The 27745-nt window shown below is 42.2% G+C and overlaps 1 protein-coding gene across 8 annotated transcripts in view; it reads left to right on the top strand.

Annotated features, from left to right (window-relative positions):
* The first annotated feature begins 827 nt into the window (after positions 1-827).
* The window catches only part of ZC3H13 (zinc finger CCCH-type containing 13), a 38855-nt gene continuing 11937 nt past the window's right edge, over positions 828-27745 (top strand). For 2 of the 8 annotated variants that reach the window (XM_075265488.1, XM_075265485.1), the window contains exons 1-14: positions 828-1186; positions 3200-3333; positions 3947-4056; positions 5380-5491; positions 8376-8484; positions 8949-9014; positions 14053-14192; positions 15319-15476; positions 18091-18288; positions 19822-20001; positions 22201-22505; positions 23888-24340; positions 24816-24992; positions 27008-27494. In XM_075265488.1, coding sequence (XP_075121589.1) covers positions 3217-3333; positions 3947-4056; positions 5380-5491; positions 8376-8484; positions 8949-9014; positions 14053-14192; positions 15319-15476; positions 18091-18288; positions 19822-20001; positions 22201-22505; positions 23888-24340; positions 24816-24992; positions 27008-27494 — 2612 coding nt within the window. In that variant the 5' untranslated portion in view covers positions 828-1186; positions 3200-3216. The remainder of the gene's footprint in view (positions 1187-3199; positions 3334-3946; positions 4057-5379; positions 5492-8375; positions 8485-8948; positions 9015-14052; positions 14193-15318; positions 15477-18090; positions 18289-19821; positions 20002-22200; positions 22506-23887; positions 24341-24815; positions 24993-27007; positions 27495-27745) is intronic. The other 6 variants (XM_075265492.1, XM_075265490.1, XM_075265487.1 and 3 more) reach the window with 5 other exon arrangements.

The following is a 27745-nucleotide window of genomic DNA, read 5'->3' as shown; positions in this document are numbered from 1 at the left end:
TAGTACTGCGGATGCCGGGTGTCAAACTATTGTGGCCGCCATAGCTGCCTCTGTTCTGCCTGAGGTTGACAATCAAAAGATGACGCCCTCTCCCCTTCACTATTCAGTCCCATGGGGGGTGTGTGTCTTTTGATCGGCCGCCTCAGGCAGCAGAAAGGCTAGGGTCACCACTGGTTACAGTCTTACATCATTCCCGATTTTGAGATACAGGCAGCAGCACCCCTGTCTCCAGTGCAACATATATTACTGCTTCTAAAGATTGAATTTCCTTTTATTCCATATACAACCCTACACACATTACACTATACTGCTCCTTATTCCCATAATGTCCCTAAACCAGGTAACACGTATAAAAAAAAACCTAAAAACTTGCAAGTCTTCAGTAGGTGATACCTTTTTTTAATGGCTAACTCATAATGATGACAGAATATAACGTTTCAAAGCTTCCTGGCTTCTTCTTCAGATATATATATTTATTATTATTAATTAATATATTTATATTTCATACCCACTGGCTAACACTGTACAAAAACAGTTTCCTTATACCAGGTAACACGTAGTAATGGAGACACAGCATTAAAGGCTCTGCCCATTATGATGGCGTGCTGTAGTCCTTGGGAGCTGTGCCCTTACTACATATAGCAGTAGCTGGCAGGTGATGTAAGGCCATGCAGTGCACAAGTCCCAGCTCTCCTACCCACAGGACTAAGTGCAGCTTCCAAAGATGTAGTCGCCCCTTCCCCGAATGCTTTGCGAACAACCAGGCGCATGCGCAGGCGCTGCAGCCAGAGGGGCCGCCGTGTTCCGGCTCCTGTGTTTCCCAGCAGGCTCAGCGGCACTACCAGAGTCTGGCCTGTGTTCTGCTTGCCCCCTCGCCTGGTTGTTAGTAGCCGGAGCTGCGTCACGATCGCTCCCGGAGCCCGGGACCGGTGGCGGCAGCAGGGGTGGCCGCAGTGGTGGAAGAAGAAGAAAAAGAGGAGGAGGGGGAAGGAGGAGCCGAGGCGGCAGCTGCCTGCTAGGAAGGCGGCTAGAGACGGCGGGCGGCTTCGCAGTGCTCGGGCGCTCGGTCGGTCCGCGGCACTGGGAGACGCCGCTGAGCTCCCAGTAGCGGCCGCCAGATACACAGCGGTCACGGCCCGGGACTCTGGTGCAGGCGGCTTAGGCCGCCGCAATCAAAGAAAAATCGGTGAGGAGAAAAGTGCTCGCTAGGAGGGACTGCGCCTGCGCCCCGGGCATGTGCTGGGACTTGTAGTGCCCTCCCCGGGCATGTGCTGGGACTTGTAGTGCCCTCCCCGGGCATGTGCTGGGACTTGTAGTGCCACCCGGTGACTTGAGGCCAGAGACTTGTATACGTCTCGTGGTTCCTCGTTGTGGAACTACAAGTCCCAGCATGGTGTTCTGATGAAGGGCAGACTGGTGCACGGATTGGTATGATGTAGCTTCTCTGCAGTGACACCTCCAGTTGTGCTTAGATATATAACCGTAATCGCTATGTTGGGTTTTGTTCACACTTGTGCTGGTACAGTTTATCAGGTATCCATTCCATTTTTCTGCCATTTAGAGGATCTTTTGCCGCCTCCAACTAATCCGGCACTTTACCCCATGTCCTCAGACACAGGCAGTATTATATACTGCTACAACACAGACAGTGGGCTGAACTCAGGGCACTTTACATAATCATGCCGCAGTGTAAAATCATTGTTATGGAGCGGTCTGATATTTGTGTATATATGGCAATGGAGAAATAAAAAATGATTGGACCGGTCATGAACACTATGTAAAGAAAATGAATAATAAAATGTTAGTGTGAACAGAGCCTTACTCAGTTATAAGGTGGAAAACTTGCTACTTCATAGATTCAAACAACCAGGGCTGGAAAAATCCCAGCAGTCCTGATAAGCAGTGCCAAATTATTCCATATTTATATTTACATAGTACAGTGCAGTAATGTGAATAGGGTCTTATCGTCTGGCCATATATGTATTTCCCAGACTGACCACAGATGTGTGAATGGAAGTCACTACACTATAGTAAGTTATGATGCAGCGGCCTGAATGGCCATAGTGATATAGTAGGGAATATCTTTAGGCCGGAGCACTTGAGTAGTGACCTGACATAAATCTGTATAGAGCTGTATAGTGATCAGCCGATCACTAGCATCAGAACTCTCTATAGTACAGTGACCTCCATTCACACATTACAAGCATATTTTTCTCTTGTACCCGAATTCACTTGTCGCTGCACTACAGCTCACAGCGTGTCATGGACAAGGCAATTGCACATCTCGCACTTATATCTGAACCTGATTTTCCTTCTTTCAGAAAGTGACATGTGACACCCCCCCCCCCCACACACACACACACACACACACACACCAATCCAGCCATTATTACCTGCAAAGACATTGCTTTAGGAATCTTTATGTCACATAACACAACTTGTACACTGTCCGTGGTGCTGTCATAAAACAGCCTGCCCTTGTATGTGTTGGACTGACAGCGTTCTTGGACTATTTTCGTGGTTGGACTTCTCAAGATGTGGCAGAATTAAATGGTAGAACTTCTTAATATTCTGACACATCTTGTGCCAGCACTGGAGTACAGGGCACCTCTCTTTATACATTTCTCCTACTCTGTTTTTTCACGCAAATTTCTGATAGCCAGAATAACTCTTCAACAGAAAAAGCCTAACCTACCCATTATGAGTCTAAGGGACTCACTGAAAATATAACCCATAATATTTCATAGTTCCTGGAACCACGGACAGTCTGAACAGACACTTACGGAGCAGTTTTCAAAAGGATAAATTCATATACTCCCCCAGAACAGGCTTGCCCATATCTAAATACTATCTTAAGATTTCCATACAATTTGACAATGTATTGGTTCATTCTTGTACCAGTCCTGAGTTACAACCTGTATTATATCCCTGAGCCCCATTTACAAACCTTGTGGTTACTGTTGGAAACTGAAGCTTGGTATTGCAACCTAACTGCTTAGCTGAGGGAGGATACTAGCAGATTTCAGCTCTGAAGCCTAGAGAACTGTGAGTAGGGACTAGGATCCAGGCTATGACTTGCAGATCAGTGCAGTCCAATATGTCTGCACAGTTCTCAACTTCTTATGTAAACTGTGAAATGGTGTTGAAAGGTGAACGGATGCACAGTATTAAAGGAAAAAAATCTTTACCTTTTTAATAGGAAAGAAAAAGAACAAGATGTCAAAAATCCGACGGAAGGTCACAGTAGAAAATACCAAGACTATTTCGGATAGCACATCTCGTAGACCCAGTGTTTTTGAGAGGCTTGGACCTAGCACAGGGACTAGTGCAGAGGTAAGAGCAGACTGATCCTTTCCTATGCAGAATGTTACAATAAAAAGGCTTATGGCCAAAGAGCAAGGCTGAGTTAGGGTGCGTTCACATTGCATTTGTAGTATATGACAGGAGGACACCTCACCCATAGGCTTCTAAGTTTAAAAAAAGTAAAATATATTGCACATTTTAAAAAAAAAATTTAAGTGGGTGTTCCACACCTTTTCTGTTCAGCTGAGGATCCAGCAGAGACTTTCTATTTGGGTTCCCAGTATTCCTGATCTTTGGCCGACACATCAGCGATACAGCCAAACAGTGGCTGAACAGTGGTCACCGCTTATCCACGGGCTGGATGTGTGGTCATAGGTTTTACTTATGTGTGAATGGTCAATTTCTAGGTTTATGGCATAAGATATATACAGTATATAACACTAACACAGTAGGTTGGTTCATAGTCAGACTGCATCCCTGCTGCCTTTCTAAGTAGGTAAATGGCTACATGTACAGAACAGCGCCACAACTTAAGCCTGTGTGGATAGAGCTTTATTATCTAGCATTCAGAATTAGAACTTTCTAGTAATTTTGCTCCTAGTCACAGAAATGTTAAATAATTTGATGCGTTTTCTTGTTTCAGACTCAGTGTCGTAACTGGATGAAAACTGGTAACTGTGTGTATGGTAATACCTGTAGATATGTTCATGGCCCATCACCAAGGGGAAAAGGTTATAGCAGTACTTATAGAAGGTAAGTAACCTCATGCACACATTACTTCTAATATTTTACTTGTTTGATGGGTGGCACTTGCCCTCTTCTCTTACTTTTTGAAGATCTCCTTTCCTCTATATACTAAGAGGAGGATTGCAGGTCATTCTTGCTCTTTGCTGTATTCAGTTCCCTTGCTAGGTTATATTTCTGCCATAAGCTCTCTTCCCAAAACTGACTTTGTATACCAGCAAGAGGAGGAAAAATTGAAAGAAAGTGATGCAGTTGCCCATAACAACCTATAAAGGTCACAGTTCATTTTCCAAAGGGCATCACTCAAATGAGAAATCTGGTTGCCCTTTGATAAATCTGTAGGTTAAAGGGATTCTACCCTTAAAAAAAAATTTTTGTGGATAAGACGTCGGAATAGCCTTTAGAAAGGCTATTCGTCTCTTACCTTTAGACGTGGTCTCCGCCGCGCCGTTCCTTAGAAATACCGGTTTTTACCGGTATGCAAATGAGTTGCATTTCTAAAGGCTATTCCGACGTCTTATCCACAAAAAAAAAAAAAGTTTTAATGGTAGAATCCCTTTAAGGGCCTTCGTTCAGATTCAAAACCAGCTTTGGGGCATGAAGAGTAAGAACATATAAAGGACACATGGGTTTTGGCTTTAGTACTTCATAAAAAAGCAATGTATCCTTAACCCTAGTTTGTTTTTGGGGAGGTGATCCCTACTGCAGCGTATAAGCTGGTTTGGCAGGTGGGCTATTTCTGGAGGTTCACTATACAATTCCTTATTTTTAATTTCCAAAAGTGATTTCAACCCTTTAGTTTCTGAATTGGACACCGTTTTATATATTCTGCAAGCAGAAGAAAGTTTATTTATAAATGCAGCATATAGCTACTATAAGTGCTTGAAAAACAGCATAAGTACCTTCACTCAGTAGTGAGACAGGGAAGAGTTCCAGATCTACTAATGGTGACATTTGGTCTGTCAAAGGACTTTTCTCATGTCATATCTGTGAAGGTCCAGTGGCTAGCGGATCCTTTGCCACTGGATTTACACAGATCCGGTTTGAGAAAAGTTAATAGACTGAAATGTTACTATTTGCAGTTCTGTAACAGTGGATGGCGCTATGCTGTTTTTCATACATTTATAAATAATCTTTTGGAAAATTATTCCATTGAGAAACAATCACCAGACTTTATAATAAAGTATGAGTTACCATAGTAGTTTATTTGTATCAAATCAAATACTATAATAATAATAATAGAATAAATATTAATGCTATGTATATTCTTGCATTGTATTGCTATTTTTTTTTACCTTGCAATTCTCTTGAGTGAAACATTTCTGATTTCAGGTCACCAGAGAGACCCACTATAGATTTGCGTGATAGAATGAAAAATAAGCGCCAGGAGGTAGAAACAGAGCCACAGAAACGTACAGCCGAAGAACAGACTTCTCCTTCCAGGGTACAGAGAGATAAATAAACAATAGTTATTTATTTTTTAATTTTTTTGCTGTTTTATTAAGGTCAGAATCAAATTCTGTAAGTCTAGAGCTATAACAAATAATACCCTGAGCTGTTTTACATATTGATGGTAAAATGGTTGGTTCTAGATGCATTGGTGCACAGTACATGGGTTCATTTACTGGATTACATTACTGATTCCTGTTAAAGCCACATTCATCCAACCGAGTTTCACCAATGAAACTTGGTCCGTGTGTTTCCCGGATTTCCCGTAGTGATCATAGTACAGAACAACATTTCACTAGGAGGCAAATACACTTATTGAGTTTCATGGGTGATACTCCAAAACTGCAATGATTTTGGAAATTGCAGCGTGTCCACTCCGTGTATTTTTCCGCAGTGTGTGGATGGAATTCGCTAGAATCCCATCCACTATGCAGTGACTATAAAACACTTTGTTTTTTTTCCCTGTGGCGTTTACAGCACGTGGGGCCCAGGCCTGAAGGAGTTATTTCATAAAGACAGCCTCATGCTACAGTGACTCCATCGCAGATGTGAACCTAGCTTCAGTCAGTATGACCCTCTATGTCATAGATGGGAGAGCCACTCTGGATACCTGACCTTACTATGCAGTATGCGATTTCCGATTTATTTAGCTTATGTCACTTTTCCCTTTCTGAGTACCTATGGATAGAACACAAACAAGATATTTATATGCTGGTGTGCATTTACACTAAGTATGCCAGCCAAAAAAACAACACCCAGCTAAGGTAATAAAACCATCATTTATTAGTGTCATTAAAACTAAGACAAGGGATAAACATATAAAGACATTCACAGTAAATAAGGGGGAAGAACAACTAATACCCAAATCTCATGCAATGGAGATACAGGCTAATGAAAATGACATCTTATACCATGATTTCAATATGAACTAACATAAATAAATAAAAAAATAGATATGAACTATGCAATGATCTCAATATGAAATGCACATGCATGAAATCTCATCAACATATCAAACTAAAAATACAAATCTGAAGACATGGTGCAAGATACAAACAATTGCCTATATTACTAGAGACATAGGGACCTGCGACCGCCCACAAATGTGCTTTGTCAAGGGCCCGATGTACGTTTTGCCCATGAGTGGGCTTTGTCAAGGGCCCAACATACATTTTGCCCACATATGGGCTTTGTCAAGGGCCCCTTGACAAAGCCCATTTGTGGGCGAAATGTATGTCGGGCGGTCGCAGGTCTCTGGTAATATAGGCAGTTGTTTGTATCTTGCACCATGGCTTCAGAGTTGTATTTTTAGTTTGATATGTTGATGAGATTTCATGCATGTGCATTTCATATTGAGATCATATTGAGTGGCATGTTTATGCAACTAGAGTCAGAAAAAGTAGGGTAGGAAAGCAGGGTGGAAGAGAAGAATCTGGGAAAGTTGGGTGTTTTATTTGGATTTGCAGACAAGTGGATTGTTAATGAGGGTTAATTAGCAGGCAGGTGGAGGTTCTACAGGTGGTCACCGTTCCCATAATGCTCCCTGCCCGGGGAAGAAACAGACCTATATAAGCCAGAAACACACAAGCTGGTATGAACTGCTGTGTTTGTGGAGATACAGAGTAGTGGGCCCAGAATCTTATAGTCACATTGAACGACTAGTTAAGGATTGATATTTGAGCCATGATGCGCTTGTTGTTTGCTTTGAAAAGGTAATAAAGCTGGTTGTGTTGGGGTGAGAATTTATTGTGCCAACCATCTTGATGAAGAGATGGTAATCCAGAGAGCTAAAATGACTCCTGATTTGTCACACTGATTCCCATTCAGCTTAATTGATGAGACCTTCCCAGTCAGTGTACAGGAGAGACCTTTCAATCATACTGCACCAAGTGGGAAGAAGCCTTAGTAGCCACCAGTGGACACTTCTCTCTATATTTCACTATTTATTGTCCTATTTAGAGTAAAGTGTAGTTCACTGCGATGAGGAATCCTGCTGCAGATTCCCTTTATTCTGTAATTCTGTAATATAATATGGCAGATGAACCTGCTAAAGTAGGTGTTTATTCATTTCAACAAGGCTGGTCAGATTTGTATGGGTTTATTCAACGAAAAGATTGGGTTGTGTGAGGGGCATCCTCCCTCCCCCACAAAGCTGACTTACTGCAGATCACTCTGAGTACTTTGCTCAGCCAAAAGTCCTAACAGAGAAGAGTCATCTTTGTACAAAAAAAAGTCAGAGACAAGAATCACATTGAAATGGAAGTTTCGTCAACCAGTTAACTGTCTGTGGGTATGGTTTGTGTTATATACTTTCATGTTAGGGTTGACATCCTTACTATTCTTGCACAGCGCACGCAATACCTCATCTATGACTTAAAAAATAAATAAATTGGCACATCATAGAATTTAGGGGTACATCATACACACTAAGTTGCCTCCTCCTGCTCTAGACTAAAAGTTGAAGCCAATGCTTAACCTAGCCCATATAAAACATGTTACATAATGCAAATAGGAACTTTGGGTGGGGGAATTTTGTCATCTCTGTTATGAACTCTTTCGAAACTGCTTATCCATTTTAACCCATAAATTCAAAATATAAAGGTTCTCTGTATATGACATTTTGTTACTTTCATTATGTGTGTGAAATATCTACTTATACAGGTGTAGCAACACAAAATATGGGCACCCTGTGTTATTAATATGGGCACATAATGCATCTCTATACTATTTCTATGTTGTACCCATTCCAATATACAGTGATTGAGATCTGTGTTGTGCAAATCGAATAGGTACGCTATGGTAAAAGTATAAAGTGCTAGACTTGGTTGGGTTAACTTTTCTCTATCTATATTTATGTTGGCCAATGGTTTTCATTCTAGAAAGAGTCCTCTAGGGGAAGACACAGAGAAAAGGAAGATATTAAAATTACTAAGGAGAGAACTCCAGAAAGTGACGAAGAAACTGCTGAATGGGAGACTGCTCGTGACGGTGAGACTATCAATCTACATCTGTACACTACTTTATGGGATGTTCACAAAAACCAATTCAGAGCTGATATTGAGGCAGATTCTGCATAAAAATAAGCTCCAAATTGCACCAGAAATCTGCCTTTCATCTTAATTGGAAGACAAATGCAAACTTTTCCTGCTAGCTTTTTTTTTTCTTCCCCAAATAGCATTAAAAAAAGCAGCATCAGGTAGATTCTGAATGAAATTCCCATTGTAATGAATGGGAGACAAGTTCTGGAGTTTTTTGTTTGTTTTTTTTTCTTTAAAAGCAGATTTTCAGAATTAGTAACAAAATCCTCTTCAGATTTCTGAAACAGTTTTTTTTTTTTTTTTTTGCTTAAATTGCTGTGTGAACATGCCCGTACTGAAGTGTCTCCCTTCTAGTTTATAGAAATGCTCAGATCTTTTTTTCATGTGCAAATTGTTGATTTTCTTTTGATACAGTTGACCAATGTGGAAAAATGTGTGAGTACAAACCAAAGGATAGCAGAAAACCTCCTCCCTGTTTAGGTACTTAGAAATAAGCAAATAACTAGTGTTTAAAATGTCCTCTTTAGAATTGGTACACAGTTGTTGCTTTGAGTTAAAGGGGTTTTCCAGGTACAGATTAACCACTTCATTCTCAGGCCATATTACTTGGGATATGATCAGATTCATTTTCAGGTTTATTTTGGAAGGGGGGGGGGGGGGTCATTCTGGCATTCTTCCTTATTATTTGTCTTAGGCTGCCTTCACAAGGAGTAAGGCTCCGCTCATTCTGACACGTAAACATGCGCGTATCACATTGAAAGCAATAGGTAAAAAAGCCTCCCATTGACTTCAATGTGTAGCGCGCGTAAGACCAAACCCATTGAAGTCAATGGGATTCTGTTTTACTCCGCTTACTCTGACACGCGTTTACGCGTAAACATTCACTGCAGAGCTGATCTGGGTCTGCTAGCACCCAGTAGCCCCTGCAACTACCTGGTGGTCATGTAACTGCTGGGACTGAGGCGGGAACCAATATGGCGGCTTCCTGAGTTCTATATACAAAGCTCATTGTAATAAACGGTCCCTGCTTTCTCTTTAAGAGTTCGGCTGTCATTGACAGCCATCTTCCCACTCCTGAAGCTACAAGATCTTCAAGGAAGTCCCAGTACCAAGGGACCTGTTCATACTTGCTTGTATGAGGAATGGGTTAGTCCTCCTCTTTAAGGTTTTCTACGTCCCATTCTGTTATGTGTTTAGATTCTACTACGGCATGTGTTAAAATTCTTCATAATGCCAATAGCACTGTGTTGAGTGTTTTCTCAGCTATTTATCACAATGTTTGTCACATGTTGTGCTTCTGGAAAACTCCTTTAATGATTTAGATACTGTGACACAATGTTTTGGATATGTCTCTTCAATACAGAACCATAGATTTAAAGGGGTTGTCTGAGAGTAGGTATGTGAAACTACCATAACTCTCCAGTTACCTCCTTGCTATTACGGTGTCTACTTTTTTGAAGTGCTTATGTGCTGTACATCCACAAAACCAACGCCTGTATGTACAGTATATGACTGCTGAGGCCAGCGAGTGGCTGCAGCAGTCACATGTTAGTACAGCATAACATCATAAAGACAGCTGCAATCTGTAAAACATTGGCCTTGGAGAGACGCAGTATTTTACAAGTGATTGCTCTTGTGTGGTGGTTGTTTTTTGTTTTTTTTCCTGTTTATTTCGGAATTCCATTGTCCCATTAAAACCAGTTATGGTCATGCATACGCACTGGTGTTTCATTCACAGGCAGATTATCAGTCCCATGTTCTGAACACTGGAGGGTGTCAATAGGTTATAATTGTCTTTATTGGTGCAACCCTTTTAACTTCTTAGACCTGGGTCACATCCGTGTTCGGGGAGTCCACTTGTCCCGAACTAAAACCTATATGAATTAAAAAGCGGTTACCTAAGAAACCACACGGACCCCATAAACCCTGTGGTTTTCGCTCGGTGTTCACACGAATCATGCAGAGAAAAAAGTGGTGTTTGCATTACTTTTCTCTCCGCATGATTCATGCGGACAAAGAGCAGAAACCACACGCTCCCATTATATTCTATGGGGTCCGTGTGGTTTCTTAGCTAACCTCTTTTTAATGCGTATAGGTTTCCATTCGGGGGGTCCACAAGCAGACTCCCTGAATGGAATACCGAACACAGATGTGAACTGGGCCTTAACCCTTAAATCATGGTTTCTATCATAATATGTCTATGGTAGTGGTGTCTGATAGACACCATGATAATACTTAAGGGTTAAGCAATTCCTGTTTAAAGCATAATGTTCTTAGTACCTGTCACTAGAGGGAGCATAGATACTTGCTGCATATAGAGTTTGTGTTTTGTTTTTTAATAGAAGTTAACCTTGGGTTATGTTCACATGTCAAGTTTGCATATTCCAGCATGTACAGTCCTATGAAAAAGTTTGGGCACCCCTATTAATCTTAATCATTTTTAGTTCTAAATATTTTGGTGTTTGCAACAGCCATTTCAGTTTGATATATCTAATAACTGATGGACACAGTAATATTTCAGGATTGAAATGAGGTTTATTGTACTAACAGAAAATGTGCAATATGCATTAAACCAAAATTTGACCGGTGCGAAAGTATGGGCACCTCAACAGAAAAGTGACATTAATATTTAGTAGATCGTCCTATTGCAAAGATAACAACCTCTAGTCGCTTCCTGTAGCTTTTAATCAGTTCCCGGATCCTGGATGAAGATATTTTGGACCATTCCTCTTTACAAAACAATTCAAGTTCAGTTAAGTTTGATGGTCGCCGAGCATGGACAGCCCGCTCTCAAATGATCTGAAAACAAAGATTGTTCAACATAGTTGTTCAGGGGAAGGATACAAAACGTTGTCTCAGAGATTTAACCTGTCAGTTTCCACTGTGAGGAACATAGTAAGGAAATGGAAGACCACAGGGACAGTTCTTGTTAAGTCCAGAAGTCGCAGGCCAAGAAAAATATCAGAAAGGCAGAGAAGAAGTATGGTGAGAACAGTCAAGGACAATCCACAGACCACCTCCAAAGAGCTGCAGCATCATCTTGCTGCAGATGGTGTCACTGTGCATCGGTCAACAATACAGCGCACTTTGCACAAGGAGAAGCTGTATGGGAGAGTGATGAGAGAGAAGCCGTTTCTGCAAGCACACCACAAACAGAGTCGCCTGAGGTATGCTAAAGCACATTTGGACAAGCCAGCTTCATTTTGGAAGAAGGTCCTGTGGACTGGTGAAACAAAGATTGAGTTGTTTTGTCATACAAAAAGGCGTTATGCATGGCGTCCAAAAAAACCCAGGATCCAAGAAAAACACTTGCTACCCACTGTAAAATTTGGTGGGGGTTCCATCATGCTTTGGGGCTGTGTGGCCAATGCCAGCACCAGGAATCTTGTTAAAGTTGAGGGTCGCATGGATTCCACTCAGTATCAGCAGATTCTTGAGAATAATGTTCAAGAATCAGTGATGAAGTTGAAGTTACGCCGGGGATGGATATTTCAGCAAGACAATGATCCAAAACACCGCTCCAAATCACCTCAGGCATTCATGCAGAGGAACAATTACAATGTTCTGGAATGGCCATCCCTGTCCCCAGACCTGAATATCATTGAACATCTGTGGGATGATTTGAAGCGGGCTGTCCATGCTCGGCAACCATCAAACTTAACTGAACTTGAATTGTTTTGTAAAGAGGAATGGTCCAAAATCCCTTCATCCAGGATCCAGGAACTGATTAAAAGCTACAGGAAGCGACTAGAGGCTGTTATCTTTGCAAAAGGAGGATCTACTAAATATTAATGTCACTTTTCTGTTGAGGTGCCCATACTTTTGCACCGGTCAAATTTTGGTTTAATGCATATTGCACATTTTCTGTTAGTACAATAAACCTCATTTCAATCCTGAAATATTACTGTGTCCATCAGTTATTAGATATATCAAACTGAAATGGCTGTTATAAACACCAAAATATTTAGAACTAAAAATGATTAAGATTAATAGGGGTGCCCAAACTTTGTCATAGGACTGTATTTTACTACTAGATCTGATGCAGAAAGCCAAGGATGACAACATGTGAACATACTAGAATACTATGTTGTCATCCCCTGATCATGTGATTCATTTTCAGCTTTAGTTCTCCGTTGCACGGATGCTATTTTTTAGGCTTTTTGTTAAATCGTAGTCCAGAAAGTAAATCTGGAAAATAATTGAATAAAAGTTAAGTCTAATGGCTTAAAAGTATGGCAAAAAAGTTGTGAAACTTCTCTGGGGACTAGAGACTTCATTGCTTCTGCAGATTATTGTATTCTCCTAATGGTACTTTGCACCTTATAGCCTTTTTCCTCCACTGATTTGTAGCTGGCTGTAAATCTGCATCCTCTATAGCTGAGGTGCTTCTACGTTATAATTCTCATCTTTCTAAATCATTAATACTGCGTCAATTAACATTTCTATTTTTGCATTTGAATGTAGTTGGCCACAAGCACTTTTGCACAGTAGGTAGATCTGTACTCACTGTCTGAATTAGAGCATGCAAGCCGTACGTTCCGAACATAATGACGAGCTTAGTTGTTAGCCCATGGGCTAATTCGAGGGTGCTGTGCGGTGCCTGCTGTGATCACTTCTAATGAGCCTACAAATCCATATGTATGTTGTGCACAGCGTCTGTGACCTAAAGAGTGAGAATAGTAAACTCCTACCTACTCATTCATTGTGGGAAAAAGTTTTATTCCTATATTTATGACCTAATATAGAGATGAGCGAGTACTATTCGAAACTCCCGTTTCGAATAGCACGCACCCATGGGAATGAATGGACGCAGCCGGCACACTGGCCACCGGCAAAGTCTGCGTGCCGGCTGCGTCCATTCTTTCCTATGGGTGCGTGCTATTCGAAACGGCCGTTTCGAATACAACTCGTTCATCTCTAGTTGTAACGCATACCTTTCTATTACTTATGTCTATCCCACATATCATCAGACTTATTATCAGGAGGTATGAATTAAACTTATTGTGGTCAATCCAGCCCTCCGCTTTAGACTTGGCCATGATCTTACTTTCAGAGTTATTTGTCCCTGTGGACTATAGGAAATGCGTATTTCCCATTCACTGCATTAGAGTTTGCTGTTTGTACATGCATAAGGAAGTGGTTACTGGATTGATGTACATGCTGATAAAAAGTTTATTAAATGGGTTGTCTCATTATTAATAAGACCCATTCCCATATGGTGTATTTGAGCATCATAGATGGTTTGGGTCCATCTGTGAGGAAGAACTGAATGGCAGGAATGTAATACTACATATACCATGGCTAGAGAAAGCTACTCCCTACCCTTGGAAAATCAGATGTTTGTATCAAACCACACCTGCTGCTCCATCTTCCAGGAAGGGTGAAATAACCCCATAATGTAGGATGTCTTTACCTTGCTTTGCATCTAGTCTTGGGCTTAGTCTGTAGAAACATTTCTATTAATAAATTTCTATTTAATAAAAGTATTGTGCACCAATTCTTGCAATTTCTGCCATAGATTCAGAAAATGGTGATGTAAATTATGACTATGACCACGAATTGTCTTTGGAAATGAAACGTCAGAAGATACAGCGTGAGTTAATGAAATTGGAGCAGGAAAACATGGAAAAACGTGAAGAGATTGTGATAAAAAAAGAGGTAAAACAAAGTATAAAATATATAACATCTCTCTCCCAGATAAGTAAATGCTCCTTTGTTTGCATGTGTCACAGTAGTAAAGGGGTTATCCACTTTCTAATATCGATGGCCTATCTGTATTATAGCTGCAGGAAGGGACAGCCCGGCTCCCAGTAATATTTACATGCCAGAAGCCCCGCTGCACACTTGCCGTCCAATGTGTAGCGGCAGTTTTAGGTACTGCAGTGCTATCCCATAGATATGGAAAAGTATGAACATTACTGAACAGCTGTTCCAGGACAGTATTGCTACCTATCTGTCAGAACATCACTGATATTATATATTCAATCAGTATTAGAAATTGGATAAAAACGTTAAGCATGAGCTGATGTATCACTACTCCTATACAGAGGGTGGTATGGATATAGGCCACTTTCACATGGTCAGTATTTTCCATTAGTATTTATAAGCCAAAACACACAAGTTGTGCAGCTCTATCCCGTTATGTTTTCTCTGTATAGGTTCTACTTCTGGTTTTGGCTAAGGGTGCTTTCACACCTGCGCCCAGTCTCCGCTTTCAGGTTTCCGTCTTCTGCCTGAGAAATCGGACAGGAGACGGAAACCTGGCAGACAGTTTTCCAACCCATTCATTTGAATGGGTTTGCAAAGTGACCGTCCGTGAGCATTTCCTGTCCTTCGCGGCGAAACCAGTTTTTTTTAACCAGACACAAAGTTGAACATACAGGACTTTGTGTCCGGTTAAAAAAAAAAAAAAAAAAAAACGGTTTCGCCACGGACGACAGAAGACGCTCACGGGCTGACACTGAATGCCGGGTTTCTGTCTCCTGTCAGCAGAAGACAGAAACCCACAAAGTGGAGTCCGGGCACAGGTGTGAACCCGCCCTTACAAATACATTTGCAAAGTACTGACTGCTCCTCTTAACAGCCCTTTTGCAGGCAGATTTTGAGGCGGATTCCGCGTCAAAATCCGCCTGCAAAAAACTTTTTCATTCCCTAAAATCTGACAATTTTTATTTATTTATTTTTTTTTTACCAAAGACAACATAGTCTCTTTCGTTGTGGATTTAAACCCAGCCTGTATGCAAGCAAATCTTAATTTAACAGTGTAACCACTTGTGTTTTGTAGATTTCACCTGAAGTCATAGCCAAAATGTCTCCTTCACCAAGCAAGTCCAGCAAATCTCCTAAACGAAAGTCCAGTCCAAAAGCTGGCAATCCTACAAGCAAGAAAGAAAAGAAAGTGGCTGCAGGGACATCGCCTCCCCCATCTGAACTTCCCGTGAGGTTCGTGTAAGGTTTCTATTACACTGACTGATCTTGGCCAGGATGAGCACTGACCTGCTCTGCTTTTAATCGACCTGTTCACACAGATTGATGCAAAGTGAATGGTGAAGGAACAGTCCACTACTGTTGCAGGTCGATGTGCAGACAAAATCTTGTGTAGAAGACTCAATCAGCTGGTTGATCGGCAGCACAACTGGGTCTTATTCACAAATCCCGGTTTTGTGCAGTGTTTTGCAGCAGTGATTTTGTGCCAAAAACCAGGAGCCAGGTTGAATATACAGAACAGGTGCAGATCTTTTCATCTGACCTGACCTCTTTGTAGTTTACACTATTGCTTTTGACTCTCGTTCATGGTGACCAAAACACTGACATGTGAATAAGGCCCGAGGGTGCTTTCACATTGTGCTCCTGGTTGCATTTGTTTATTGCTAATTGATAGGAAAACCCGTGATTTTCTATTCGAAGCAATGGCCAGTACAGCACACAATTGATGAACACATTTGCTAATTGCCAGGCTGCACCTGTGCATGCCATTGCCTTTAATAAGAACGCTTGTTAATTATGATTGCTGTGATTATTGGTCAATCTAATAGGGCCTTTAAAGGATTCAGACCCCTAATAAACAGGAGAATGAAGGACTGTAATTCCCTGTACCAGCATACGTATCACTCCAATCACTTCAAATGGTGTGTCAGAGATATCCAAGCACACTACTTTCAATATCTCTGGCACTCCTATTTTCCCCCATTCTCCTTCACCAGTGTGGGTCTGCGCTGATGGACCCTCCCTAATCTGCCAGTTACACCTTCTCCTATAAATAGTAGCTTATTTAAGGCCAGTGGTCTTCCTTTTGCCCAGACATCCTATTAATATTATAAAGGTGATTGTGGGTTTGTGTGTTTGGATGTTTGTTCCTCAATCACACAAAACCCGCTCCACCGATTTGGCTGAAATTTTCCACAAACATAGTTACTACACTCAATTGCACAATAGGCTACTTTTCGTCACAATAGCGCACATACGTTTTTCCCAGGACCTCCACAAAACCCAAACTCACATCACTATCTCTACAATCTCACACACTTTGGACCATAGCAAGCCACACAATTCATATTACCCTCTACAGCAGAGGTCAGCAACCCCTGGCACACGTGCCAAGAGTGGCACTCCTGCCATATTTCACTGGCACACCAGCAGCACAGGACCTGCAAGAGTTAAATGAAGTCCGAGGTCCCTTCAGTGCTCTGCTAGAGCTGAGGCATAAGGACACTCCCCTTTGAGAGGGGTGCAGGAAACACAGGGGGTGGAGCTTAATCACTCAGGTCTGTGCCTGCTATAGTGATAGCTCCTGCCGTCTGCACCCTGCAAAGATTCCCCGAGGAGGACAGAAACCTGCTAGCAAAGTGCAAGTAAGAAACACACAGGTACATAGGATTACTGTTCTCATTAATGTCAGGCATTTGGGGTTATTAGTTTAGCGTTAGTAACTCCATGTGCCTCACATTAATAGAAATAACCCCCATCATGTCCCTCATATTAACCCCTGTGTGACTCACATTAATAGGAATAAACCCCATCATGTCTCTCATATTAACCCCTGTGTGCCTCATATAAAGGTTACTACTATGTGAGACATGGAGGTACTAATAAAAGACCTTAATAATGAAGATACTTAATTATTACCTCCAAGTCTCTCACATATCAGTAACTCTTACACAAGGGTTAATGTGAGGGACATGATGGGGTTAATTGCTATTAATAAGAGGCGCATGGAGTTACTAAACTGTCATGCACAGGGCCAGACTTTATGTTGCTTGCTCAAGAGTATCCTGTGCCCAAAACTTACATGTACTGGCGGAAAATAACAAATCATACAATGTCGTATATCGAAGTATATTCACTTGTAATACCTCTGTCCCAAAGACCCTATGTACAGTTTATAACAACACCGTATAGCAGCTGAAATACAAGTTACCTTCAACACAAAAGTCTCATGTGCTCTCAGAATTACAGCAAAAACAAGAAACAAAGTTACATTTCATATCCCATACCTTATACACAGTACGAAAACCTTACCCGCGCCTGCTTACCCACTTCTACAATCACCACAGACGAAGTCGCGGGTACCAGCTAGTATAACATAAATGCATCTTTTCAGTCCATTTTAAGATGTGTAAAGGGAGTTTAGTGTTCTGTTCCTTTAGGAATATTATATCTACATGGTGGGGTGAATATAGGTTGCAGGTTCTGTTAACACTGTTGAAAAATGAGACTGTGTAATTTTTCATCTATATGCATTCATAGATTGTAAGGTGCTGAGGGCCAACAGTGGCTCAGTGCTTAGCACTGCAGCCTTGCAGCGCTGGAGTCCTGGTGTTCAAATCTCGCCAAGGGCAAAAAAACATCTGCAAGGAGTTTGTATGTTCTCCCTGTGTTTGCATGGATTCCGTCCCATATTCCAAAGACATACTGATAGGAAAAAAAATGTACATTGTGATCTCTATGTGGGGCTCACAATCTACATTAAAAAAAAAAAAAAAAAAGATTGTAAGGTGCTGCATCTGTTTAGGAACTGTTGAATATTGTTCTTATGAATCTCGTCTCTCTGTTACAGACATTCCAAAGTTGCACAAAGCAAGAAGAAAGGACCTCGCACACCAAGTCCTCCTCCACCTGCTCCAGAAGAAATTTCACTCTCAAAGAAGCACAAAGATAAACACAAAGTAAAGGATCGTACTGAAGAAAGAGTGAAAGACATAAAGGAAAGAGGCAGAGAGGTTGAAAAACACAGGGACAAAAAAGATAGACAGAGGTCAGTATTTCCTAGAAGGCTGTTGAGTGATTTGTGCAGGGGTGAACTTCGCTAAGTACTTTCAGAAGCAGCAGGGTGATTTGTTCTGCCTATGGATTTCTGAAGCGGGACTTTCACTGCAGATACTGCCTCTTGCTGGGGAGATCCCTAATTACTTTTGGTAAGCTAGAAGTTTGCTGCAGATTGGAATAAGACCAGGGCTACACTGTGACTTATCGCTACTTATTGACTTTGAATTGAGTGACTGATGCAGCCCACAAGATTGCATACAAGTCATTGCATTCATATGGACTGCAGCTGTAGTTCAGTAGTTACAATCAATTAGTTCCACCACAAACATTCACAATGTGGCCCCAGGCCACATTGTTTATTTTTTATGAAATCTTTTATTGAAGTTTTTCAGTTAGGGGCATGGGGGAAGGCAGGGGGAGAGGCAGGAAACAAGTAAATACTCTGATGCTACAGTGTCAAGCAGTAAGGGTTAGTTCACACATAGTTTTTTGCTCTGGATTTTGACGCGGGAATCCGCGTCAGAATACAGACCAAAATGCGCCTGACTTGGCTTTCAACAGTCGAGGCTTTCCACTCCGGATTACACCCAAATGAATGGGCCTAGTCTGGAGGGATAGTCTTACCGCGGACGTCGCAGAATCCGCGTCAAGATAGGGCAGATCACTTCTTTTTTCCGCGAGCGGTAAAATACCGCTCACGGAAAAAGGAAAAGACTGGCTCCCATTGAATTCAATGGGAGTTGGTTTTTCTGACCTGGATTTTGACACGTATTCTGTGTCAAAATCTGGACCATAGAACTATGTGTGAACTAGCCCTAAAATGTAACAAACTTATAGAGGTTGAACACTGTGAATTCAGAAGCACAAATATAGAAGGAAAAGGATGGAGGGATATGGGGGAGGAGGAGATCACATGGAAGTACCATGGAGTGAGGAAAAGAGCAAAGTAAAAAGAAAAACCTTCCGTTTTATTCTTTTACATTTTTTTGTAGAAAAGGGAAGACGCCAAAAGCAAAGGCAAAAAGTTTAGGGAGGAGGGCAAAGGCGGACTGGAAATCAGCAGAGTGATGAAAGATATTCCATAGGAGCCACGCACGTTGGTGAACCCTATGATTCTCCTTCAGTTCAGGAGGCAGGTTTTTCATACTTCGTATGTGAATGAGACATAAATGTGAAAATTGACTGTGTGAGCGGTTTCTGCTCATTCCTTAATATTCTTAGTGTTATAGATGGCTGCTTGGGAGGGGGAAAGCACAGGGTTATTGTTTGAATCATACAGGTGGTGTATCAGTGTACAGGGGGAGAGAGAAATCATGACAGACAGGACTAAAAATGTGTTGACTCATGAGGTATAGTGAAGATAATAGGCTTAGGAATGGACAGAACTCCACATCCTGTGACTAAATAATCCACTTTATATGTCAAAGTTGTAAATGGCTTTTCATTTTGACCCAGAATTCTTTAGCAGTTCTGTGTAACATTTTACTTAATTAGTTTATATTTATTTATCTTGTTTTCTAAGTAGGGATCTGTCTGAGGGATCTCACAGGCAGAAGAGGTCGCCAAGTCCAGCTGAGCACTCTCGCAGCAATTCTTCCCATTCAAGGGAGTATTCGCCTGTTCCTTCACGGAGACGACATACATCTTCTCCGACACCGGTGAAATCATCTTCTCACAAGCATACAATCTCGCCCTCCCGCAGGTACAAACCAAAATTCTTTTGGGTTACATTTTGACTTGAGGGCTGAGTTCACAGAGTTTTTTGGTCAGGAAAAATCCGCTCAGTAAAATTTGTGTGGTGTTTTCTGAGGTGTTTTTTGTCAATTTCGCATCAAAAAAACGCTAGAAGTTTTTCTGCCTCGCTTTGACTTGCATTGATTTTTTTCAAGCGGAAAACACCTGATTAATGGACGTGTTACTTCTTTATTCTGACTGTATGCTGAGGCATTTTTTGGAGGAGGATTTTGAGGCAGATTCCGCCTCAAATTCCTGGCCAAAAAACTCAGTGTGAACTCATCCAAAGGGGTTTTCCAGGCAGAAAATCTTTTTTTTTTCTTTTTCTCTCTCTCTCTCTCTCTCTCTAATATATATAGATGTATTAGTGCTACTGATGGGTTGATAAGTACACTCTTGTACTTTTAGCAGTTATTGGAGTGATTTCTGGGTGTGTCTGGTTGCTTCTGCATCGTCTGTGTTTGTTTACAAGCTGCTTGCAGCTTCATGTGTAAGCTGCTGCACTAACTTCCTCTCACTCAGCCCCTCCCTCCTCTCTCACTCCATTACAAAACTCTGTGTCATTAACCTTTCTCTTCACACTGTACACTGCAGATTTTAGACACAACTCATCCAGCTGTTACTTACAGAAGTACTCCGATGACTCTGCTATAGTAGGCCTCATCACTGATGGTGACGATAGGGAATACAGAGACTTAAACCGGGATTTTGTTGAATGGTGCCAGTGAAACCAGCTCAGGATTAATGCTGGGAAGACCAAGGAGATGGTGGTGGACTTTAGTAAACGGAGAAGTGCCCCGACCCCGGTGGAGATCCAAGGAACATGTATTGAGATAGTCAGGACCTATAAGTATCTGGGCGTGCTACTCAATAATAAACTAGACTGGGCTGATCACCTGGAGGCGCTGCATAGAAAGGGCCACAGCAGGCTCTACCTGCTCAGGAGGCTCAGGGCCTCTGGAGTCCAGAGGACACTTCTTAGGGCCTTTTTCAACTCTGTGGTTGCTTCAGCCATCTTTTTTGGTGTGGCCTTCTGGGGGAGCAGTATATCAACCAGGGACAGAAATAGACTTGACAGGCTGATCAGGAGGGCCAGCTCTGTCCTGGGGAGCCCCCTGGACCCAGTGCAGATGGTGGGTGACAGAAGGATACTGTCTGTGGTGACCTCCATGCGGGAGAACAAATCCCACCCCATGTATGGGACCTTGATGGGACTTGGCAACACTGTAAGTGACTGTCTGCTTCACCCCAAGTGTGAGAAGGAGCGCTATCGCAGGTCCTTCCTTCCAACCGCGACCAGGCTGTATAATCTACATCACACGAAGCGAAGATCACTCCGCACAGAGAACTTATGATTATGACGATGACTATGAAGTCTTCCTTCTTTCTCTTCCGTTCCTTAGCTGCTATGGACTCCTAGTATATCTTCTCTTCTCAGTTTATGTGTGTCTACGTCTGTATTATTTTACTGTGTATTATCCTGTACCTGTATTACTATGCTGCTGTAACATACTGAAATTTCCCCACTGTGGGACTATTAAAGGATTATCTTATCTTAACCTAATCCCTCCCCCCTGACTGTCACTGAGCCTAGCCCCTCCCACTTTTACAGGCTGCCCATTTAATAGCCCCTCCCACCCTCGCTAGCTCACCAAGTCTATTGATCCCGGCCATTACTAGCCCCTCCCACTCCTTCCTGTCTTCCTGTCTAAGCTTTCCACCTACTACCAGAAGGTAAGAAGAGGGGGAGGACTCATTCCCTGGACACAGGAAGGCTTGGTAATTAGTGCAGGGGATAGGGGAGGTGGGAGAGTGATAGTGACGTGTCGTTTCGGAAGTGGTAAAACGAAACATCACCAGATTATCAGAAAGTGTCCCTGGGATGGTCACATGACCTCTCCAGGGATATGGGTAATTATAGATTTTATTTTAATTGAGGTAAATTAGAAGTTAGGTGGGGGGAGGGAGTTTAGTTTAGGGGTTATTTATCAGTTTATCCTGGACAACCCCTTTAATAATTCTATAATTAAAAATGATGGACATGTACAGGTTCATTTCTTTGTATATTCTAATATTCTTTCCATTATCTTGTCCATTTCTAGTGGAAGTTACCATGTGAATTTGAACATTGCCATTTATTATTTACCTTTATTTTTTCTCTCAACAGGTCTATTTCTCCTGCACGTCATCATTCTCCTGTATCCTCCAGACACCACTCTCCATCTTCACAGTCAGGCTCATCTATTCAAAGGCACTCTCCCTCTCCTCGTCGTAGGAGATCTCCATCCCCTCACTATCAGAGAGCCTCTCCATCTGCCAGACGATCATCCTCCTCTCCATATGCTACCCATACGTCATCACCACAGAGGAGGAGGAGTCCATCTAAGCATCGGTCACCAGTCAGGGAAAAAGGAAGGCATGAAAGAGAGAGAGCATCTGGTTCGCAAGACAGGCGTAGAGACAGGCGGGATGGTAAGTGCTCAATATTTCTGCTTGAAGAGGACCTTTCATGTCCTCTTGTACATCTGGTTTTATATACCGCTAGAAAGCCAACAGTGTGCTGAATTCTTTGCCCACTGTCAGAAGGGTGTTCCTAACAGTCTAGCTGGGCTATGAGGAACGCCCCTCCTGACAGTCCTCTTCCATAGACTTGTACATAGGGGGATTTCCTCACAGCTTAGCGGTAAGGAATGCCCCCTCTGACACTACAGGTCTATGGACAAGTATTGTCAGGAGGAGCGTTCCTCATAGCCCAGCTAGATTGTCAGGAATGCCCTTCTGACAGTGGGCAGAGATCGGTGCTGAAACTTCCAGCACCGATATCTCCAGCCTGGGGGAAAATAACAGGAAGTCCTAGCGGAATATAGAACCGCATGTGCAAGAGGACATGAAAGGTCCTCTTTAATATGAGTTTGACCTATTTATTTAAAGTCTCCTAATTTTAGGATCACTTTTAAAGTCTAAGTGGTGCAATATGATGACGAATACAGCTGGTATACCTTTTGTGTGCGTCATCCATAACAGAAAGGGAAACTTTTTTTTTTTTTTCTTTAATGATGTACAATTTTAGACATTGTATAATCAAATGGATACATCATTTGTTGCATATTAACGCTAATAGGAATACAATTACAGGATTTTTAGGGAAACTTTGTAGCTTCTGCCTGGCCATGGGTGTCAGTCATTTATGAAAGAGTTGATTCCGATTCAACAGCCCTGAGCTGATTCTACAGCCCTGGTGTGAACAGGGGTCAAATGCTCAGCAAGTTTGACTTTACTGTTGTGGTTTCAATTAGATCTTGATGATGCGGAGTATATAGTTTGAGCTATAGGCATGTGTGGCTTAAATGCAACAAATCGCTCCAAAATGTTGGCGTAGTATTTAGAGATACAAAGGGTTCTGTAAAATTAGACTAGTCTGTCTAAACGTGACAGATTTATTATCCATCGTCCGCTGCTGTTTATATATCTGTGTGCATCAGAGTGGAGGTAAATGCTGCAGAGGGAAGCACATAGCTTCACAGCATTATCCTGCACACAGTCTGGTTTTCTGTTTTGTCTGACTGGACAATAATATTAGTTTAAAGTGTAATCAGTTTTTATAAAAAAATTTCAAAACATACAAAGCAAGGCAATACAAAGGCAAGACATAGTATACGTATAAAGAAAAACAAGGCTCAAAAGTGGCCAATATATCGGCTTGTTAATATTAGTTTTTAAAGTACCGTAGTTCTTTTATAAAGATGGAGAAACCGGTTTTTCAAGAGAGTGATGTTGACTTAATCTTCCTGATTCCATAACTTTGCCCTCTTTGTGAAATTAATTATCAATTGTTGCGTTCTTTATCATTTTAGATAGCAGAGGAAGAAAGGATAAGGAAAGAGAACGAGATGACCGGGAGCCAAGTGGCTCTAGAGACCACAGAGATGAAAGAGAATCTCGTGATGGTCGTGATCGTAGAGACATCAGAGATAATCGTGACAGGAGAGAGATTAGGGACACCAGGGAGTCCCGTGAAACTAGAGAAACACGTGACTATAGAGACACTAAAGAAAGCAGAGAGCAGAAGGATTCGCGCTCTGCTCGTGATACTCATGATTATAGAGAAAGGGACAATCGTGAGTCTCACCGGAAAGATGATCAATATGATGAACGCAGCTACAGAAGAAGTCATGGGAGAGATGAATCTTCAAGATCTGAAACAAGAAATGATTCTCGGAATGACACGCGCAATGAGTCCAGAAGCGATGCCAGAAGTGATCGTAATGGCCGAGCACGAGGCCGTGCACCAGACCCACCTGAGAAAGGTATTTTCTTAAATATCTAGTGAATTTCTAATTTAATTCACTCCCAAATTGAATAATGTTTAATCACCAGCAGAAATTAAAAGGGTTATCCAGATTATAATACTCATAGCCTTCAGATAGGTCACCAGTATTAGATCTGCAGTGGTCTGACAGTTGTGACCACTGCAGATCTGCAGCCGAGGACAGCATGGCTCCCGGTGACATTTACGTGGCCGGAGCCATGCTACTCACTCACTGTTCCATTTGTAGCCACGGATTTAGGAACTGGAGCGCTGCCCCATTGACATCAGAACTGTTACAAATCATATGGCAAGTGGGCAGAGCAGCTCTTGGCATAATCTGCGGAGACTCAACTGTCGTACCATCGCAGATCTATTATTGATGACCTAAGGATAGCCAACAATATAAGAGAGAAATGGATAAACCCTTAGTTTTTATTTTTTACATCCCTAACTGAGTGATCCTTACATTTTAGGTGGTCGGGGAAATAGAAGCTCTCAGGTGGAGAGCCATAGCAGCAGCAGTTACCACGATAACTGGGATTCAAGGAGCGGTTATACAGAACGCGACAGATATGACAACCGCGAACAGGGGAGAGATTCTTCATTTGATCGTAGACATGGGGACAGAGAGCGACGCGAAAGAGAGAGAGGTAAAAATACTAATTCCACCAGTAAACAGAGCATATCTTACCTGATCGATGAGACGCTCTTAAATGTATTTTCTTTTTCCAGCATCATTTAAGTCTCTTAACCCTTTCCAGATATCTGCTGTAGTGGTATGGCGGATGTTGGGTATAAAAATATGCCAAACATAGCCACTGGGTTTCTGCTGTATAATATATGTTATTAACCCCCTGGTGCCTCTGCCAAAGGTGGTTGAGGCACCATTTTTACTGGCAGAGCATGGGCGACGCCATTTTGGGATGGGTCACCGTAGTGATCTATTGCCTTGACAGTCAGGTAACATATAATTTTGGCTGCACAGTGAACGTTTTAAAAACAAATCCCCTAAGGCTTCGTTCACACGGGCGTGGAATAGCATGTTTTGGTCCTGATTTTGACACGGGAAGCCGCGTCAAAATCAGGACCAAAATACGCTTGCCACGATCTCAGTCGCGGCTTCCCACTCCGGAATAGGCCCAAAATGAATGGGCCTAGCCCGGAGGGTGCTGCCGCGAGGCGGACGCCGCGGCTCAGTGAGACGTGGAATCCGCCTGAAGAAAGGGCAGCTTGCTTCTTTTTTTCGTGAGCGGCAACATGCCACTCACGGAAAAAAGATTACGAGCGTTCTCCATAGACCACCATTGTGAGGGGGTGGATTCCGCATCATAATCCGCCCCCCTCTGTTCCCGTGTGAATGAGCCCTCAGAAGGTCGTGCAAAAACAGTTTTTGTTCAATTCCATCCCATTCTAATTTTTTTTTTCTTCTCCTGCAAAAATTAAAGAGGCAAATATTGAGAGGCCAATTTTGTTTGTTTAATAAAATTTGTAAAAGTTGTACAATTTTCCAATATACTTTCTTTATCAGTTCCTCATTTCTAGACCTCTACTTGCGGTCATTCACTCTGCTTACTCCCAGTGCATAAAAATCAGTCCATGGTGATGTGATGGACACACTGGTGCACAGCTCATTATAGTCACATCACATGACCTTGGACTGCTTTGTGCTTCTTTTTTTTTCTTTATATACACTGGGAAAAAAGTAAAATGTGAAAAGTGCTATATTTCCGACGCATTTTTTCCCACAGCGCTTTTTGGCTGCGGTCCCCTATGACAGGCTTAGCTTTAGAAAGTTTTCTCATTGGAACAGTCTTGTGTTTGCAATTATGCTGGTGCTGGGAGTCTTCTAAAACCATTTCAGGCTATGGCTCCATGGGATGTCCCACAGCAATAAGGTGCAGCGGGAACACATCGTGGTTTGTCCTGCAGAGCTTTAAACAGAGTTTGCAGTTTTCCTCTGCTTAATTTCTGTTACAATTACAACTATGGGGAAACCACTAGCTTTCAGTAGGTATAATTTTTTTTTTTTTTTTAAATGTAGAACATGAGCCCCATATAGGGATCACAATGTACGTTTTATTTATTTATTTATTTATTTGCCTATCAGTATGCTTTTGTAGAATGGGAGGAAATCCACACAAACACGGGGAGAACATACAAACTCTTTGCAGATGTTGTTCCTGGCAAGATTCGAATCCAGGACTCCAGTGCTGCATGGTTGCAGTGCTAACCACTGAGCCACCATGTTGCCCCATTCCCATAGGTATAATTGACATGCTGAGATTTCCAAAACTGTGTAGGTGTTGGAAATCGCAGTGTGTGCATACATCGGTTTTTCCCGCAAAGTGGGCATGGGATTCACTAGAATCCCATCCACTTTGCCTGTTCTGTAAAACGGCCGCAATTTTTCCAGTAGCGTTTCCGCGGTGTTTGTCCCATGGGGCCCCAGCCTTAGGGCGAGAATATACAATCACCCATGCCTGTTCCCTGCTGCAGCATTGGCAATGGAGTCTTAACATGGCAGCTATTGAAATAAACAGTTTCTGCGATGGTGCCTGCGATAATGAGAGCAGCTAATTATTAGTGCTTTCTGTTTACAGAGTCACGGTCAACTTCTGTTTTGTATAGAAGCAACATATTCAGTATCGGTTTTGTTTAATTGCAGATCAAAGGGCGTCATCCCCAGCACAACACCGAGGAAGGAATGATGATGACCGAGAAGAAAGGAGAGATGAGCGTAGAGTAGACCGATCAGATGATAGGAGAGATGATCGGGCCAGGGAGCGTGAACGCGAAAGGGAGCGAGAGAGAGAGCGGGAAAGAGAGCGAGAAAAGGAACGAGAGTCTGAAAGGGAGAGGGCTCGTGAGCGGGAGAGAGAGAAAGAAAGAGAACGAGAGCGTGAAAGAGAAAGGGAAAGGGAGAGAGAGCGAGAAGAGAGGGAGAGAGAGAGAGAACGTGAAAGGGAACGAGAGCGTGAGCGCGAAAGGAACCATGAAAGGGAAAGAGATCGTGAACGAGGTAGGGAGAGAGAGAGAGAACGCAATAGAGATTGGGAAGAAAAAGATAAAGGAAGAGAAGATCGCAGAGACAAAAGGGAGGATGTGCGGGAGGAAAGGATTCAAAAAGAACTGCATGAAGATAGAAAAGCCAAGTGAGTATCATGCTGCAGTCAAACACATCTACTTAAAATGTATTTTTCTCAAAGTTATAATATACGTGAATTCTAAGTTTAAAGCCTCTAACTACAGAAAGAGGCAACTGGAGAACCTGACAAGTCCATGTATTAACAGGACAGTACATTCATTCTAATGGACACTATTGAACACTTTAAGGGTGGCGTCATACACAGCCTTGGTGAGGTTTTTTTTTACACCCAAACCAGAACTGGATCTGACAGTAGGG

This window comes from Leptodactylus fuscus, chromosome 2, assembly GCF_031893055.1.
Source record: "Leptodactylus fuscus isolate aLepFus1 chromosome 2, aLepFus1.hap2, whole genome shotgun sequence".
NCBI classification, from domain to species: Eukaryota; Metazoa; Chordata; class Amphibia; order Anura; family Leptodactylidae; genus Leptodactylus; species Leptodactylus fuscus.
Note: the sequence above shows the minus strand (reverse complement) of the source record. Positions and strands in the feature narration are given on the sequence as shown.